General features: G+C 39.3%; 1 protein-coding gene across 2 annotated transcripts in view; it reads left to right on the plus strand.

Moving 5' to 3' along the window:
• FAM172A (family with sequence similarity 172 member A) overlaps positions 1-4,400 on the plus strand; it is a 419,583-nt gene extending 415,183 nt beyond the window's left edge. For both annotated transcript variants that reach the window (XM_040622090.1, XM_008700844.2), the window contains one exon: positions 247-4,400. In XM_040622090.1, coding sequence (XP_040478024.1) covers positions 247-389 — 143 coding nt within the window. In that variant the 3' untranslated portion in view covers positions 390-4,400. The remainder of the gene's footprint in view (positions 1-246) is intronic.
• Positions 4,401-16,755: the final 12,355 nt, after the last annotated feature.

A 16,755-nucleotide genomic window follows, 5' to 3' on the forward strand; every position in this document is an offset into this window, starting at 1 on the left:
GTGAGCGGACGGAGACAGCCCTCGGCCCTGGGGGCAGAGTGAACTCTCGGGCACAGGTGTGGCCCGGAGAGGCCGCGCTCGGGGCCCGGAGACGCGCGCCGGCGGGGGAGCGGGCGCCGGAGCGCGGGCCGGACGCCGGGGACGCGGGCTCCGAGGGCGGGGTCGGGCTCCAGGGGCGGAAGGCGGGCGGCCTGTGCCTTGGCACCGAGCGCGGCCACCTCGTAACCCAGTCTGTGTGTTTTGCAGGCACCGACCGTCACGAGCTAACTTCCTGGAAGAGCTTCCCGTCTATTTTCAAATTCTTCACCGAAGCCTCAGAGGCAAAGACCAGCTCCCTCAAGCCGGCTCTGACGCGGCGCTCCCACAGAATAAAGCACGAAGAGCTGTAAGAGGAGAACGAGCGAGACGGGGGAGGGGAAGCAAAGGCACCACACTCGAGCATGCATCCACACGCCTCCTAACTGCTTGTTGTCGGCGAGCAGACTCCCAGCCCCTCATTAGATTGTTTTCTTCCTAGAGCACAGGGTCGTGATATATACATCTAAATAGCGTTTTGCATTATTTCTAGATGAGTGCAACTGTCAAAGCAATATGGGTTCACTGGTCGCGCTTCCTGCGGGCTGAGCTCGGGCTTCGCGCTGCCCGTCAGCGCGCAGATTAAGGCTGACAGCGCCCTGCTCGGCGCGGCCGGCGCGCCTCTAATTGCCCTGACGGAGCCCGCGCCGGCGCTGCGAGGCGAGCGGCGTCTGCGCGGTCCTACCGCCCGCTGCAGCGCAGCCGCCACTGGCACCGGCCCCCGGCCCCCCCAATCAGGTCCAGTTTTTTTCTCCGAACAGAAGCAAACTTTTATTCTAGATTTCAAACTTCCATTTTAGGTAGGTTTTTCCCTAAGAGCCTCTTATGCCTCTTTTTTTTTTTTTAAAGGAAGATTCCCCCCAACCCCCTCAGAAAAGCCAAATTCAAATTCAGAACGTGAATGCCATGATGTACTATGTCGTTTTGGGAGTGCAAATTGTTCTCTTACAATCTATTTTCATTTCGAAACCAGAAGAAAACCTTTGCATAAAAATCTATGAAGTACCGATTACACATTACCGCTGAAAATCCTTGCCATTTGAGTGAGATTTTACACAAGTCTCTAATTTCAGAAGAGATTGTTTAAACCAAACGTAATGATGAGCAAATCTTTTAAGTGTGAAAGATCCCGTTTTCAATGGAATTTCCAACTTTTATCATTAGAATTGACTTTACTTTTTAAATGTACAATGTGTATTGAGTGGCATTGTAATTTAGATCGCACACTCGTTTTGCTTTTTAAATCCTAATGTGGAGAAAGTGTGTTGTTCTTGTTGATAATCCTAACTAGAATGATCTCTTCTGAGCTTTCGTGGAGTTAGACCCTGTTAGGGATAGTATTTATTGTCATCAGGCAAATGAACCTGTGTGCTGTTCCACCTTTTCCTTCTAAAAGGCTGAATGGGGCTAAAATGATTCTTTTAGGTTTCTGCTCCAAGAGAAAGAGAAAGTAAGACCTGGTGTGAAAGATTTTCTCCTCTCAATACAATGGCATAATTTTTATTAGTCCACTTTCTCTGTGGGGTTTTGCCCTACAGTTTCAACAGTTATTTTAATCCAGCTAATATCTGGCCAACACTGTGAAATGTTGTAAGAGTTAAAATAAGTTAAGATTTTGCTGACTTTTAAATTCAAATATTAAATCTTAACATTATCAATTTTTAATAACTTGAATTTAATTACCTAGTAAAGATTCTGTTTCTAGCAGATGAGGGTCTGAATTTAATATTTTTTCATCCTTTTTTAAAGTATATGCAACAATATGCCTGCCTTATTTGAGGACGTGATAAAATGTACCCAAAATGACTTAGAACTGTCTGACTCCTCAGAAAAATAACTTAAAATAACCATCTCATGGATAAAATGTTTTTATATTATGAACCGATTTCAGCAAGTTTTAAAAATGATAATATCTGTGTTTGGTATATAAGTACATTAATTCGTTCTTGTAGTTTTAATGATGGCAAATTAAAGTGATCTTTTTTCAGTAGTCATATATACATATCTTTTGATATTATTTTAGCGGAAACAATATAGGAAAAATCAAAAACGTCATTTTATCCAATGCCTGGATAACTTGATATATGTAACCCCAACAATGTCAAGCATGTTGGTCTGCAATCTTTTCTGTTTTATAAGCAATGGTGAATTGTATACAATAATGGTACCTTCCTTTGAGAGGATTTGAAAATTGATGTGGATTGAATATATTTTTCAAAGTGTTATAAATCGTGTGGTGTTGTGACTATATGAAAGTATTCACAGGAAAACTAATTTTATTGCTTTTTTTTTTAAATCAGCACTTGCGCAGTGCTAAATTTGTAAAGCTTCTGCACCTGAATTGGAGCAAAGTAAATGTGCTCAGCTTAGACACCAAATCACTCCTCTTCCTTCTCTTCGGTTTTCTCACTTCTCTTTATGAAAATCTTTACTTGCAACTAGAGTGAATCACTGTTTAATTGCCTTTAATACTTTAAAACTACTGGGTTGTTAGCCTTGTTTAACTATCTATAGAGAGCTATTTGCAAACTTAGGTTGTGCAAATGGGATTTCTACTTGTGGATCTGAGCTGCCTCAACCCAGAAAGAGCTAGGCAAACCATCGAGACCTCCTACTGACAAGTGATAAGATTCCTTGTAATGTAGGGTTTTTTTTTAACCTGTTGATTATGCGTCTGTTGGTATAAATGTAGTAAAGAATCCACCTGAATTTTCCTGGAGTAACAACCGTCAGTGGGTAGTAGCCCGCCTGCTTGGAGGTGAAAAGTGTTAACAGTATTTCTGCTCTGATCTTCTTCCCATTTTGGTTTCTTTAGACAGGTTTTTAGGAGAGTAGAGACTTAAAGTTAGGCTGTAGACTTTTTTAAAAATTATACTCCGTTCTTAGAGCAAATAGAATGGGAAGCAAGGAGTTGTTGATAAATCTGAGATTCAAAATAGTCCTGTTAAAACTTAAAAGCCAGATACTGGCTTTAGAACTTTATAAAGGTATCTAACCATGCAGCCGTTAAAAGTTTTCATGGATATTTGAAGGGGAGAGAAAATCTATTTGTAATAGTTGTTGTTTTCTCAAGTTTCTGCCTTGTGCTTCGACCTGGATTGCATTATTGTTTATACAAAAAGAAAAAAAAAGTAAAGCACAGGAGTTTCATATATATTATATATTTCTGTTTACCATTTTAAAATAAAAACAATTTTCCCAACAAGCAGCGGCGTATTATTCTTGCTCAGAAGTTCATTTATTCGTGTACAGAGGTTACTAAAAGCAGAAACCTAAAAAGAGTGATGGACCTGCATTCATCAGTGTTTTAAAGCATACAGCTGCTTTTATTACCATTACTGTTGCTGTAAGGTAACATCCTAGCTTCACTTGGTCACTTGCTATTTGGCTTGGACCTTCCACAAAACCAACATTTTTTAGGGTGTTTGTTTTTAATATCTAAAATATCCTTAGCTACAAAGAAATTTGAACCCATTGTTAAGCTATCATTTTACAAAATACCCTTTAATATACTGTAAAGAAATGTGTTTTCCAAAAGGATTCTGGTGACATTACATGGCTGCCAAGTCCCTGCATAGGTCCTTGTTGTATTACATCTAATCTGAAAATATTCTGTTTACATTTATTTTACTGCTTTTCTTTCTTTAAAACCTGTAACTCCTTTGAAAGAGTTTGGGTGACAAAATATGTTAACTATATTATCAGGGCTAATAAGTTAAATTTTTTCACATGTTTCTCTGGATTATCTGGAGTCCCAATCCAAACACATGTGTGTCTCCTGTTACAATCCTAGTTTATAACTGTAAACTGACAGGTTCCTGCGATCCTGATTTCATTTAAGAAAAATTACTATTACAGAAAGTCTAAAAATTTCTCAAAAACTTTCCCCATGCCTCTGTAGGGGAAAATGTCTTTAAATGAATGTGAGACATTCTCATCTTTGAAATATGGGTGGCAATAAAAAAAAAGGATAATAGTGGTGGTTATTTTATGATTACTTATTAGGGGCTGTAATAATATAAAATAAAAGACTCCAGGAGGTACTCCCTTTCAAAAATTGAATACTTTCCTTCCTTCCTTCCTTGTATAGAGTGACTGAGTGGGAGTCTCTTGAATTGTTCGTCTTCCTTTTATCTAATATTCTATTAATCTCCAAAAAGATCAGTTTGAGTCTGGGAAAGGGTTTTTAATCAACACTTCACAGAGCTTAAAGCTACCCTACCTAAAGCGTCAGCTTTGTTAGGCGGTTTTAGATTTAAAGCATTGCAACTGTCATGCACTGTACTAAAAGTAAAGAACGTACACCAAGTGGAAGATGTTGAAAAGAGGGAAATAGCACAAAGTCGATTAACGGAGATTCGAGAATAGAAGTAGCCATCAAAGCATTCCAACGTTTATCTCAAAATCTATGTAGAGTTAAAAAAAAAAAAGCAACAATGATAGTTTTAAACCTCGCACTTAGGAGGCATGAATGTTGATTTAATTGATTCATTTGGATCAATGTTTTTAAGGTTTCACACCACTGATCTTTCATGTAGTGATGTCTTTAGCAGTCAGTGGTCTGACATGAGCCTTCTCAGATTTCATCAGTGGGACTCTCCATGACATCTAAAATTATGCAACAGCCTGTTCAGTGGTAACTTTGGAATTGGGAGACCTCGATGCCAAAGAGCATGGTTAGATTGAAGAACTCTTGTTAATTCTTAGCACAAAGGTTTTAGAGAGTGGTAATTGTAAATGAACCATAAAGGTTAAAGTCACCAAATATTATATAGTGGGCTTTAATTGCTAGATAGGAGAAAGTCGTCCTGAAAGTTTGACCATTAAGTGGATACCATGCAGAGACCAGTATTTTCCCCTTCAATGTAAAAACTTGAAAGTGGCAATTTGACTTAATCCATGAGGCCTTCCAGGCAACTTTTCCCGGCCCTTTGCCTTGAGATTTGTGAACATTTCACTATATTCTTCGTATTGTTGGGTTGAGTTCTATTTGAAACAGACATGAAACATGTTTCTAGAAAGAAATCTAGGGAGGCCCTGTATCTTTCTAGATCATTCAGCTTTTCTTCCTTGGCCATTACATAGGGTAATATGGGAGACTGTCACAGGTAAAATAATGTTGAACTGTACTTTGTAACCAGCCTGCAGTACCAATACAAAGAATCTGAAATGAAAAGACAACCAACACCCCAAGAATGATATGTCTCTTTTTAAAGTTTACAATTTGAATAATGAACTTGGATAGAAACTTGGCAGGAAAACAAACCATGGCACCATCACATCACCAACCAATTTCACTTTTCTGTCCAATTTCAGAGTGCATGTGTTTGTGAGTATTTCACTAGATCAGTGACAGCTCTTTATTTGCATAATTATATGCTCTGGTCTGAAGAGAAAACTAACCCCCAAATTTCATGGGTCACCAAACTGCAACAATCAATGTTTTATCACGTATGCTAAGCAAAATCTAAGAAGCTATATGAAGTTTCTTGGGGAGTTTTTACTCCTCAGAAAATTAAAGAGTTTTCCTCTTCTGAATAGATTCAAAATCTTTCCAAGTTCTTTGTAACTGAATTCTGTTTGAAGGCAAAACTAGAGATTAACATGTAGATCTGGATCTTAGACTCACTAGCATTACTTCAAAGTGGCTTAAGAAGAGCAGCATTATTGGAACACTAAACTTTTAAATTCTAAGTAAGTACTGTCCATGCTATGAGAGAAAAAATTATTGGTCAAATTATGATGAGTCAAAATGAAGTCTGAATTAACCACAATTGACTATAAAGTTGATTTCCTTCTTTGAGATAACTCAGGGTTTTTTAAAAAGACCTAATAGAACAATATGTATATATGCATATGTGTGTGTGTGTGTGTACACATACACACATGTGCATATACACGTCCATCCATGGGGTACATACACCCATCCCACCAGAAATAAACAATATGTACAGTATGTGTCTGTCTTTGCAGTGCCTGTTACATAGTAGGGACTCAATATATGTTGGTCACCAGGATTGTTTGTAAACTTATTTTCTTCTAAACAAATTTATATCCAAATTCTTCAAGGCATTGTAATACATATTTTTAAATGCCTCAAGTTCATTTGCGTCTGTAAATTCTGTTTGTATGTAATGCGTATTTGTGTGTAAGGTTGGCTTTATTTCATTAAAGAAAAATTGATTTAAACTGTTGGTGTCTAGTTTGTAGGCAATCTGCCAGACTTGAAATACAATAGAGCATAGAGACACATGCAGAGAGTGAGTGTTTGTTATGGAGTTATTAAAATCCTGGAAAATATGTCTTTACCTAGTCACTTAAAGAATATACCAGGTGCATTATTTAATCCTACTGCAAGAGGACTTAGGTATGAATTTCACTATTAAAAGTATACAATGCATTGCCTTTTATTTGAAGTGATCTGTTTGTAATAATATATTAACAGTTTCATTATTAGGCAATTCACTGCCATCAAGAAAAACGTTAGGAAAAAAGAGACATTGAGGGGAAAAAAGCTTAAGAATTGCATAGTTTTGAAGTATTTTATTCTTTATCTTGAACAAAGATGAGAGATCTTTAGGTCAGACATTAGAAATTTCATTAAATATTCCTAGTATTTCAAGTGAAAAACTAACTTCTCCCGAGTTTTTAAGCAAAGTTGAGTTACAAATGAAAGACATTTTCTTTCTCTTTTAGTCTGAAAACTTAAACAGCTGCTTATCAGGAACACAACCCACAATCGCCACATCTCACCTTCTCACTGCCTTACTGAAATGTTCACCTGCTTATACTTCCTCTGCGCACCCCCCCCCCCATCATCTGCCTCCCCAGAAATTGCTGTTTGGTGAAGGTCTTGGATTCCTCTAGGTGAAAATTCCTCAAAACTGAGTCTGTAAAAACAAATAAATAAAATTTAGCATTTTTATCAAACAAAATGAGTTGGTAGTCACATGGGTTAACCCTGCTAAGCAGTAAAGACTGAAAAATAAAGCGTAGAACCCTCCTAGATTTAGATATTGAGGACCTCCTAGATTACTGTTGAAAGATTTAGATATTGAGGACCTATATGCCTCTGAGTGAGATTAATTTGCATTTTATTTTTTAAGGTATAAACTCTTTAAAGGAAAATAAAAGACAATACCATATACCTAATTACTTTTTTCCCCTCTTTTTGCCCTTTGTAGGAACCTTGCTGTGTATGAGTTTCAGATAGGGCTCTCAGTTTTGTACTCTGCCTGGGACACAGAAAGATCTGTTATTTCCCACTGAATTCCGCACATGCAGGGGTTGACTGTGTAGCTGAAAGGCCTAGATTTTTCTCGTTTTATCATTTTCATTTATTTTTGCTCAAGTACCACCTAATCCCATTGTGAGTGAAAAAGATATTTCTGATCCAGTTCATCTTCCTGTACCTCCAAATAATTTTCCAAAGGCTTATTTTCTTCTTCGTTTTTTTTAACCAAAATTAAATAAATGGCTTTTTTCCAATAAATGTTCACACCTTCTCTAGGTACTCAGATAATCAGGATTTATCAACTGAAGAAATATTGATGGTTTGTTGTGGTGCTTTTGTTTTTTGGTTTTTAGTTGTGTTTTTTTTTTTCTTTTCCTTTGCCTCAGTAAATTACTTAATACCATCCCCTGGAATAACCAGCTCTAAAAATAACCCTAGCACAGAGTGTCATGATTTGGCTTTCATACAGTTTCGAAAGAAAAACCATTAAAATTGCATTGATCTCACAAATATTGATCTAGTGCTTGATATCAAATATCAAATGAGATGCTGTCAGTTGCTGCTGATCATTGTGTCAGCTGTTTGAATTTTTGTCCTTTTGCTTCTTCATTGTCACATGGATTCAAGTTGCTGAGCCTAAGTAAGGTTTTCATGATTAACACAATTCAGATACTTTTTTCCTGTTTTTCATATTTCTGTTTTGATCAAGCATAGGTAATAGCTTACCTGAAATTTTGTTACATAATTTCATGTATTTGTAGATATATAGATAAACATACTTTTATTTTTAAAAAACCATGTATTTTATACACGGGTGTAACAGTATATATTTTTAAAGTTGAGTGTGTGTGTGTGTGTGCGTATGTTTTCCAAAAGTGTGATTCACCTACTAGGTAGGTTATGTCTCCATTTAGTTCTTTATCCCCATTTTGAAATAATTTCTCTCTGCATCCTACTTTCTTCCTCGCCACCTGTCTTTCAAGAAATCAAATTTGTATTAAGAGCATGCAGTTGTTAGAGTACCATTTTAGAACTTAGAATGAAATCTTAGCCATTTCAAATTTACACACACACACACACACCCCACAATAGGTAAATCACTCTTGTTATTCTTGCTGACAAAGATATAACTGCAGCATTTGACCAGCGTAGAGTTCAGAGAAGTATTAAAATGAAATTGGATCTATATATTTTTAATACTTTCTCAATGTATCCATGTTATCTAACAGGCTAAGTCATGCTCTGCTTTTATATCCTATCAAATCTGAAAATAGGTGCCTTTGGATATGTTTAAAGTCTCAAATCACCCTTTCTTTTACCGCCTCCCTCTTTACTTTGTACGTCAAAAATTGATGATTACATTACTTCGAAATATGGAACATTTTAAAGAGAAAACCATCCTTATAATGGCCAGTTAACGCTGTTGTCTGACTAAACAGTACAGACTGAGAAAGCAGAGCACTCCTAGAGTACTGTTTAAATTATACAGCCACATGCGTATTTTTCACATTCGCGGGAATTAAAAAGTCCCCCGCCGCATGAGTCCTTGGTTTACGTCCCCTTTTTACACCTGAGCTTGGTTTGGGGACAGCGAAGAGAAGCCGCTTTCTTCCCAGCACCATGGACAGCGCCCAGCGCGCCCCCTTCCCTCTCCCCTCCGCCAGAACCCCGAAGTTCCGGCCCTCGCCTGGTTCCTCTCTCTGACCACTCCCTCACCATAGGAAACTGGCCCTTAAAATCTTAGGATCTGAGCCCAAAGCGACCATGAGTTTAAAAAGTATACAGTTTTTGGGTGGAGAATCTTGCTTGCTCCATACCCGGTGTTAATCAGTTAGAGTGCCCCAGAGTTGACACACCATTTCCCTGCTCCCCGAATTTGCATCTACTTTATGATGAAAGCAGCGCCACTCTCAGTCATTTTGGTGGTAGAAGTCTCCCTCCCACAACTATTCTTTGCCTAACTTTTCACCACCACTCTTTAGCGGGCCAGCTCCATGCAGGTTCCAGTTTAAGAGCTCTGCACTCTGAGCACATTCTCCCGGGGCTGGTGATCTCAGACTCGAGAGCACTGTGTTCCAAGAAGCGTACATCTAGACCCACCGGGCCCTTGGTCCCCACGGCTCTGCCTGTGGCTGATGCTGTCGGATCAGTAGTGTGCGCCCAGGTACTGGTTAATTACCGCCCCGGGGGAGGTGGCTGTGCAGCGGGGCGCCCGGCCCGCGGAGCGCTAAAGAGCCTGACAGCAACTTATTTGACAGCACTAAAAGGGGGCGCGTCTGGCTCAGTACCCACCACTACCTCTTCTCCTACTTGCAGACCTCAACTCCAAGCTCCAAATGTCCGCGTGTCTTCATGGTTGGCTTTCTTTTTTTTACCGTCGCGTTAAGCAAAGTACAAGAACTGAAAATCACTTCCGTGTGGCGTCTTTTTCATTGCATGGTCTCCCTAGCAACACTTAGTCACTACTCCTAAGACAAAACTAGTTTTTAAAGATTTCAAACTGCACCTTGTTTTATTGAAACTCGCCTCACTTGTTGGGCTTTGAGTAAAATCTCTTCCCTCCCACTAGAACCCCCATTCTAGTCATCTATTCTCTTGAACCGACTTGGAGGACGAAAATAATACGGTTAGAGCAGGTGAGACGGTCAAAAGCAAACTTCTATTAAATATTGATTGTACAAATATACTTTCAAACCAACTTAATCCATACTTTACCAGAAAGGGCCAACAAAGAAAAGGGGAGGAACCCTTGTATTTTAAGTGGTTTTTCCCCCTATAAAATAGCCTCCATAAACAGCTTTCAAAATTGCTTTTGCAGAGTAACACAGATTACAATACATTTCAGCATAAAATTATTCTCTTCTTAGCATGCTATTACAGTGAAAATTTTCCTTGAATTCCTCAGTATAGTTGCAATTTAGCTTCAAAACACTTTATTATTCTATCCCTTAAAACATACAAATATTTTATTAAATATTTCACAGGTTAACAATTTAGACTGTTTTCTCACACAGCGCTGCTTACACAAAGTTCCCCCCCCCCTTTTTTTTAGTGTGCAAAATCACTGCTGAGTTCTCTCCAAAGATAATTTTCCCTCATAGTTTGGTCTTTTTTGTGGTTTCAAGAGTCGTTTTGCCCAAATACTAAGATAAGTCTGTGTTCCTAGAGAAACTCGGCCATGCTGTGAGCTATTTAAGCTGCGGGTGCCACCCGCATACGAAAACTGGGGAGAACTTGGGTTCACAAAGTTTCGTGCAGCTGAAGTGTGCAGGGTAGCGAAAAGGGACCTGTTGAATAATAGTGACCCCGGAGACTTGCAGATTCTAGATCTGAACCCTCAAGTGAAATATCTCCATAATGTTTGCATGTCTTTGGCTGGTATATTTTGGGGGAGTTCATTCCATAAACTGAATTTCCATCTTTGGATTAATGAAATATTTCATTCTCACCTTCTTAAGGTTCAGGAGCAAGAAAAGAGAATCGGGTGCAGGGAAGGACACGGGGCTTTCCTTTGTTGGTGCAGGGAAGTTGTGGCGATTTGGGGTGGGATATATAACACTGAACTCCTGGGTCCCTACCATTTGTTCCCTCAATCTGAGTTTCTGGGAATTTCCTTCCTTCACTGGGTATTTCCCTTATAACTTGGGGGATGGGATAGCTAAGATCTCTATCAGGTATTTATTACTTTTTTTTTTTAAGTGAATTCTTGACACAGTTTCAGAATGGTGTTTCTGGGTTATTCTAAGTAAATCAGAAACTCCCAAACCTGGGTGGTTATTTCAGTACCACATTGCCAGTGAAAAATGCGGAGAAGAGAAGTACAAGAGGCTTATTTTAACAATAAATAAATAAAAACTGCTATGATTAGTTCTCCCTAAAAGGAGCTTCTTCAACGATGTTTGCTTACCACCTGTATGTGTTCGAGGAAACTTTAAACTATTTTACAGCACAGATAGCCATCCCCCCACTTTTCTCCAAGCTTTTCACTTAATTCCAATCCTACTCTTCCGTAGGACTACTGCTGTCCTGTCCATTTTTTCCCTTTCATAATCTTTTAAAATAAGTTTTCTTGTCTCCTGTCCATTTGTCAATGTCAAATATACACTGCCTATTTAGTTAAAGAAAAGTGTGTATTTCATATGTTATAAAAGAACAGCCTTCTTTATTTGGTTTCTTGGAAATCAATAATCTCTTAAACACTTGCCAAGACCCCTTGGGGAAGGGAGAAATGTAAACAATAACTACCAAACTTCAACATGACAATACCGGTTAAAATCTGCAGGATGATCATTTGAATGCGGGGAGGTGGTAGGGAAGGACTTCGGACTCCCGCGATTACTTAGGAAGGTACCCGAGGTGTCTGATGCCTGTCTCCATCCTCTGCAACTTACCCAAGGAAGCAGACACTTTGAAGAGTCGGGAGTTAACTCTAAATTTCCTTACAAGATGCCTTAGTAGCCAGACTGGTCTTCAAATAATTTAGCTGAGAGATGGCTGGATGACCACAGGGAGGTTGCAAAAGACAGTTACCCCCAGTAAAAGAAACACCATGATTTAGTCTTTCCTGACATAATTAAAGGCTCTGATAACACTCCTTTATTTTGTCTCATGCTGTGAAAAAAAAAAAATCGCCTCCTCTTCTGGCGAATGAAACTTACAAGGAACTTGAAAATAAATCGACAGTTTAATTTCTGCTTTTTAAAGTTAGTATGTATGCGAGGAAATAGAGCATTAACAACTGAGTTACACGTTAGCTATCTAACATTTTTACATTAGAGGAAGAATACACCTCGTTTTCAACTTGGCCAACTTTTAAAACTATACGTGTTCCTGGAAAATAATACCTGATTGGATTAAATTTCCAGGGGATTCTAAATTAAGCTCTCGAGCAGATAAGAAAGTATATGAAATCTCTTGAGTAAACAGTTGGGAGGGATTTATGAGCATTTGAGGATCCGATGATCCATTGGAAGCACAACTCACTCAAATTTGAATTTTCATGATCAACTTTCAACCCTGAGAAACAAGAGCCATTTGCTTAACTTAATCTGGAACATATGTTTGCAGCAGTAGCAGGTTTGTGGTGTGTGGCTGGGGCTGATCAAGTTGTAAATTTTCCGCTTTAGGTTTTCAGCGCCTGCTAGTTTCAGCCTAACACCTAGAGAGAGACTTTGCGGGGTTCTTCACCAAAGCAGCCAAGGTTTGATAAAAGGTTTCCAAACCACACAGCTCTGAGTGTTATTGATTTTCCCAAAGGTGGAACATTTCCATACTAGTTCTTTAAATCCTAAAAGCAAGTAACAAGTTAAATTCTCTTTTGTTAAAGTGTTTGCAAGACGTCTATATGGAGGTTTGGGTTTTGGGGGGGGTTTTGTGGTTTTTTTTTTCCATTTGCCTTCCTCACCTGCATCCTTGTCTTTAAGGGACACACACTAGTGTGAGAGCGGTGCGTGCTGTGAAAGTGACATCTTCATTCGACAAAACAACATACAATTCTTTCTGGCTCATCTTCATTTTTTTTCCATCAGAAACTTAGAACTATTGATTTTCTGTCTCTTTGTGCTTCAACACAAAGGAGTTTTAAAAAGTGTTTTGAATATCTGAGAAGAGTCACTGGTGTTTGAAATAAATATACATTAGAATCCATAAATCACCCTTCCTGTGAAACAAGCTTTGTGTAGGTTTTTCTTACCAATATTAAAACACATCTGTGGGTATGAATTTCACTATTTGGGTTTTAAACAAATTATGATACTTTCAAAATCAATTAATGGTATACCACAAATGATAGATGAAAGTAATAAGTTCCCTAAGATCAGCTTAATTCACCTTGAAATGGGAATGGGTAGTAATGGTAAAGTGGGAGGTGGACCCTGGTGGTAAACCTCAAGGACTGTAAATATCCATCTGGACCTGCTGATTTATCTTCTTCCTGAAAACCTCAATCAGATTACGGGAGGAAAAGTTACTCAAGTGCTTTCTGAAATGCATCACAAAGAGTAATTGAGCCATAAATATGCCCTAAATTCAGGTGCAGAGTTTCACTGAATTTTATTATTACACCGATTAAGATGGGTAACTCCCACCTGAACGCTACTTTAATCAAAGAGTGAACAAGGGTGTCAAAAACAAGGGCAATAATAACATCGCTAGCACTGTGCTAATAAAATACCCACAACTAGTTGAGAACAACGGTGCTAAAAAGCCGCTTTAATTCTGAAATGGAATGTCCTGAGACACCGAGCGCCATCTAGCAAGCAAAGTTAGAATCAAAGTGCGCCTGAGTCAGGCACAGAGACCGGAGACCAGGGAATTGGGAGGCAAAGAGGGACTTCGAGACGTACTTGCTGCGACTTAACCACCGGCCCAGTGTCACCTGAGCCTGGCTCTACCTGCTGTCTTCAACTCTTCGCCCCACCAGCCAGTTCAAACAAACTTAACTACCGAGGTGAGACAGACCCTTTCTGCCTCCAGCTAAGGCTAAAGGACAGCTCCTCACAGGGTTGCTTACTGGCTTTAATTAGAACAAGCGGCCTTTCCGTTCCCACTCCCCCCCCACCCCACCAAACCAGCCCAGTGTCTAACTAATTCTGCACCTTCCTATCCAGATGGGGACAAAGAGCAGCGCCTGAAAGGCTCACCTTGGGCTGACATGACTCCCAGGGCTTCAGCGCAGAGGAAAGCACATCGCTGGGGAAACCTAGCAGGATTTGAGAAGTCATTCCGAGTTTACAAGGCTTGCCCAGACGTCTCCTGACAGGCAATCCGAGCTATCTCTGAGTGGCATAAGACACAGATTTACTTAACATGCCACGGATGGTCATGGAAACTGAATGCTGCCTTCTAAATATAAATAGTATAACTTCAGTCTTCTCTAGGCAACCGGATCTTTGATAGTTCCTTTGGCTGAAGAAAAGTAAAGGTAGCTAGAATGCTGCCCAACACTCCTGTTAGTTCGTAGCTTGAGGGGAAAAAAACAGTACTTCTTCCATTTTTTTAAAGGTTTAAATGATGTTACCTAATTATATGAATATTCTGTGGAACTGGGCTAACAAAACAAAGCTTCTGAGATTGTGATACGAAGAAAGTAAAGAATAATCTACTAGTTTCTGTACAGGCAAGAACCCCATATTTTTCTTTTAAGCCAGTCGATCCGAATTCAAAAGACCAAGAGGGCTCATCTCAGTAATACGCCTGCTTTCTAAAGTACTTCTGTTGAGGCTTTCCAGAATTTTACTTTAAGATTGGGAGTGGAGGGACTGAAATCCAATGTACATTTATGCTAGCCTTAAACTCTCCTAATTTCCTGCTATTGATGATTGCCTTTGTAATAACTCATTGATTCACACTGTTCTTAGAATACAGAGCCAGAGCTTAGGTTTTCTATTGTTCTGGTCCCTTCCCCAACCCCACACATACAATTTTTCCCAGTGAAGTGTTTTGTAAAAAACAACTACCACTACCAGCCAACCACAAAAGAAAGAAAGAAACCTTAGGAAATGACTATCACAATATTCCAGTTGAGTTTGAAATGCTACTCCACTCCCAGGTTTACTTCTCAATTAAAACAGGCATACTAGATATGAAATAACAGATCTCTTTATTTTTCTACTATGCTATTTACTGTGCAAAACAGCCACATTGAGAATAAAGGGGCCATTTGATAAGAATATGTTCAATGTGCTCATTAAAATATCTCCACAGGTTATAGTATTTACAGAAGAAGAAATCACACAAAAATCATAACCCCTCCTCCAACAAACCTAAGCCAATAAAGAGAGGATCTGAGAGCTTAATCGACAATTTCCAAAACATCTAAAACCTTTCCACGAAACCTCGTTGCCTCCTGATGCCTGAAAACATATGTAAAGATCTCAGGATGGCAAGTGGATACAATTCACACTGCCTCTTCTTCCTCTATGAAGTTCAGAGAAGTTCCCAGGCCAGTCTTGCCTCAGCTCACAATAAAAATTTAACTTTTTTTTTTTGGTGTCTTGTTAAATAGCACATTTCTCCCATCAAGGTCTTCTTAAACACTGAACCTTCTCCTAGACAGGGTACCCAGCTGTTTAATTTAACATTGATTTATTGCTTTTAAAAGTAAATTTACACACATGCCAGCAGCGCTCCGTTTTGTTTCCCCAGACTCTGAGATTTATTTTCTACTTAGCGCTTGTCTGACAAAACAATGTCCTTTAACTTTATTACACATCGATGAGGAAATCTGTCTTATTTTTGCTTGGATTTATTGCTGTGTTGCTTGTGGGGACTTTTGTGATCCAGAAAGGCTGAGGTCCAAAAATAAAGAGAAAATTAAACAGAGCTGATCACAAAATAATAGTCAAAAACCTAGAATATGGCCCAGCATATACCAACCTGCTGGGGGTTGCGGGCAGCCGGAGGATGAGGCTCTCTCAGGGAGTACGGTTACTCAGGAAGAAAAGAAATTACTTTAATGGGCAGGTAGCATTTGAAAGTGAAGTAGCCAAATCTGAGTTCTGTAAAATCTCCAAGTTCTTGATTAAAATGTATTTGGAATTATAGGGCAGGGGGGTGCACCTGCATGACTTCCCACCCACAGCCGCCTTACCTCCGCGAAGAACTCCCAATTACCACAAGTTCGTGATGACTGAGCCCAAGGGAATTAAGATGGACTTTGAAGCAGCTTTTACGGTACACTTCATCTACATTTGGGTTTTCTTTAGTTCTCATTAAAAGGGCCACTTTCTTCTTTTCATTGATATACTGTCTTTGTGTCCTTCATTTCACACTCTTTTAAAAAGTTCTCATCAGATCAAGTGCAAAAAGGAGGGATGACATAATAACCATCATAATCATGATAACAACAACAAACAACTGGTACTGTGGGTTTAAATCTTAAAGAGAAAGTTTTCTCCTCTCTAAGGCATGGCCCTTCAACAATTAAAAAAAAAAAAAAGCCAGCTAGGGTTGAGGATGGACATAAAAAAAGTGTTCCTAAGATTCAATTATAAATACAGGCAGGCTTTAAAAAATCCGTGTGTGTGAGAGATGAGCTGTCCTCTCCCAACCTGATTTTTCACAGGGGCAGCTCATAATCACCTTAGAGGGGTCCAAATAAGGACACTAACTCTTTTCTAGTAAGACGTACAGATGTGACAGGTTTTGGTACTGGGGTGAGGGAGAACTTTGGAAGGTACTCCCTTTCTTTCCCTCACAAATACACCATCTCGAACTGAAGACCCCTGCCTGACAGCGTGACTCCGCTGCCTCGTCCAGGCTGGTCAGCGAGCCCACAAAAACCTGTGAAAATGTCCCAGTAATTTTTACCAACCCCAAGAGACGTTTAAAAGTTAACAGATCATTCTTTCTCCTGAAACACATCGAGACCCGTTTGCACACGCGCTTCCTACCTAAAAAGAGAAAGAAAGGAAGGGGAAAGAAAAAGGCAAGAAAAAGAAAAAAGA

Source organism: Ursus maritimus, unplaced genomic scaffold, assembly GCF_017311325.1.
Source record: "Ursus maritimus isolate PB19 unplaced genomic scaffold, ASM1731132v1 scaffold_5, whole genome shotgun sequence".
Lineage (NCBI taxonomy): Eukaryota > Metazoa > Chordata > Mammalia > Carnivora > Ursidae > Ursus > Ursus maritimus.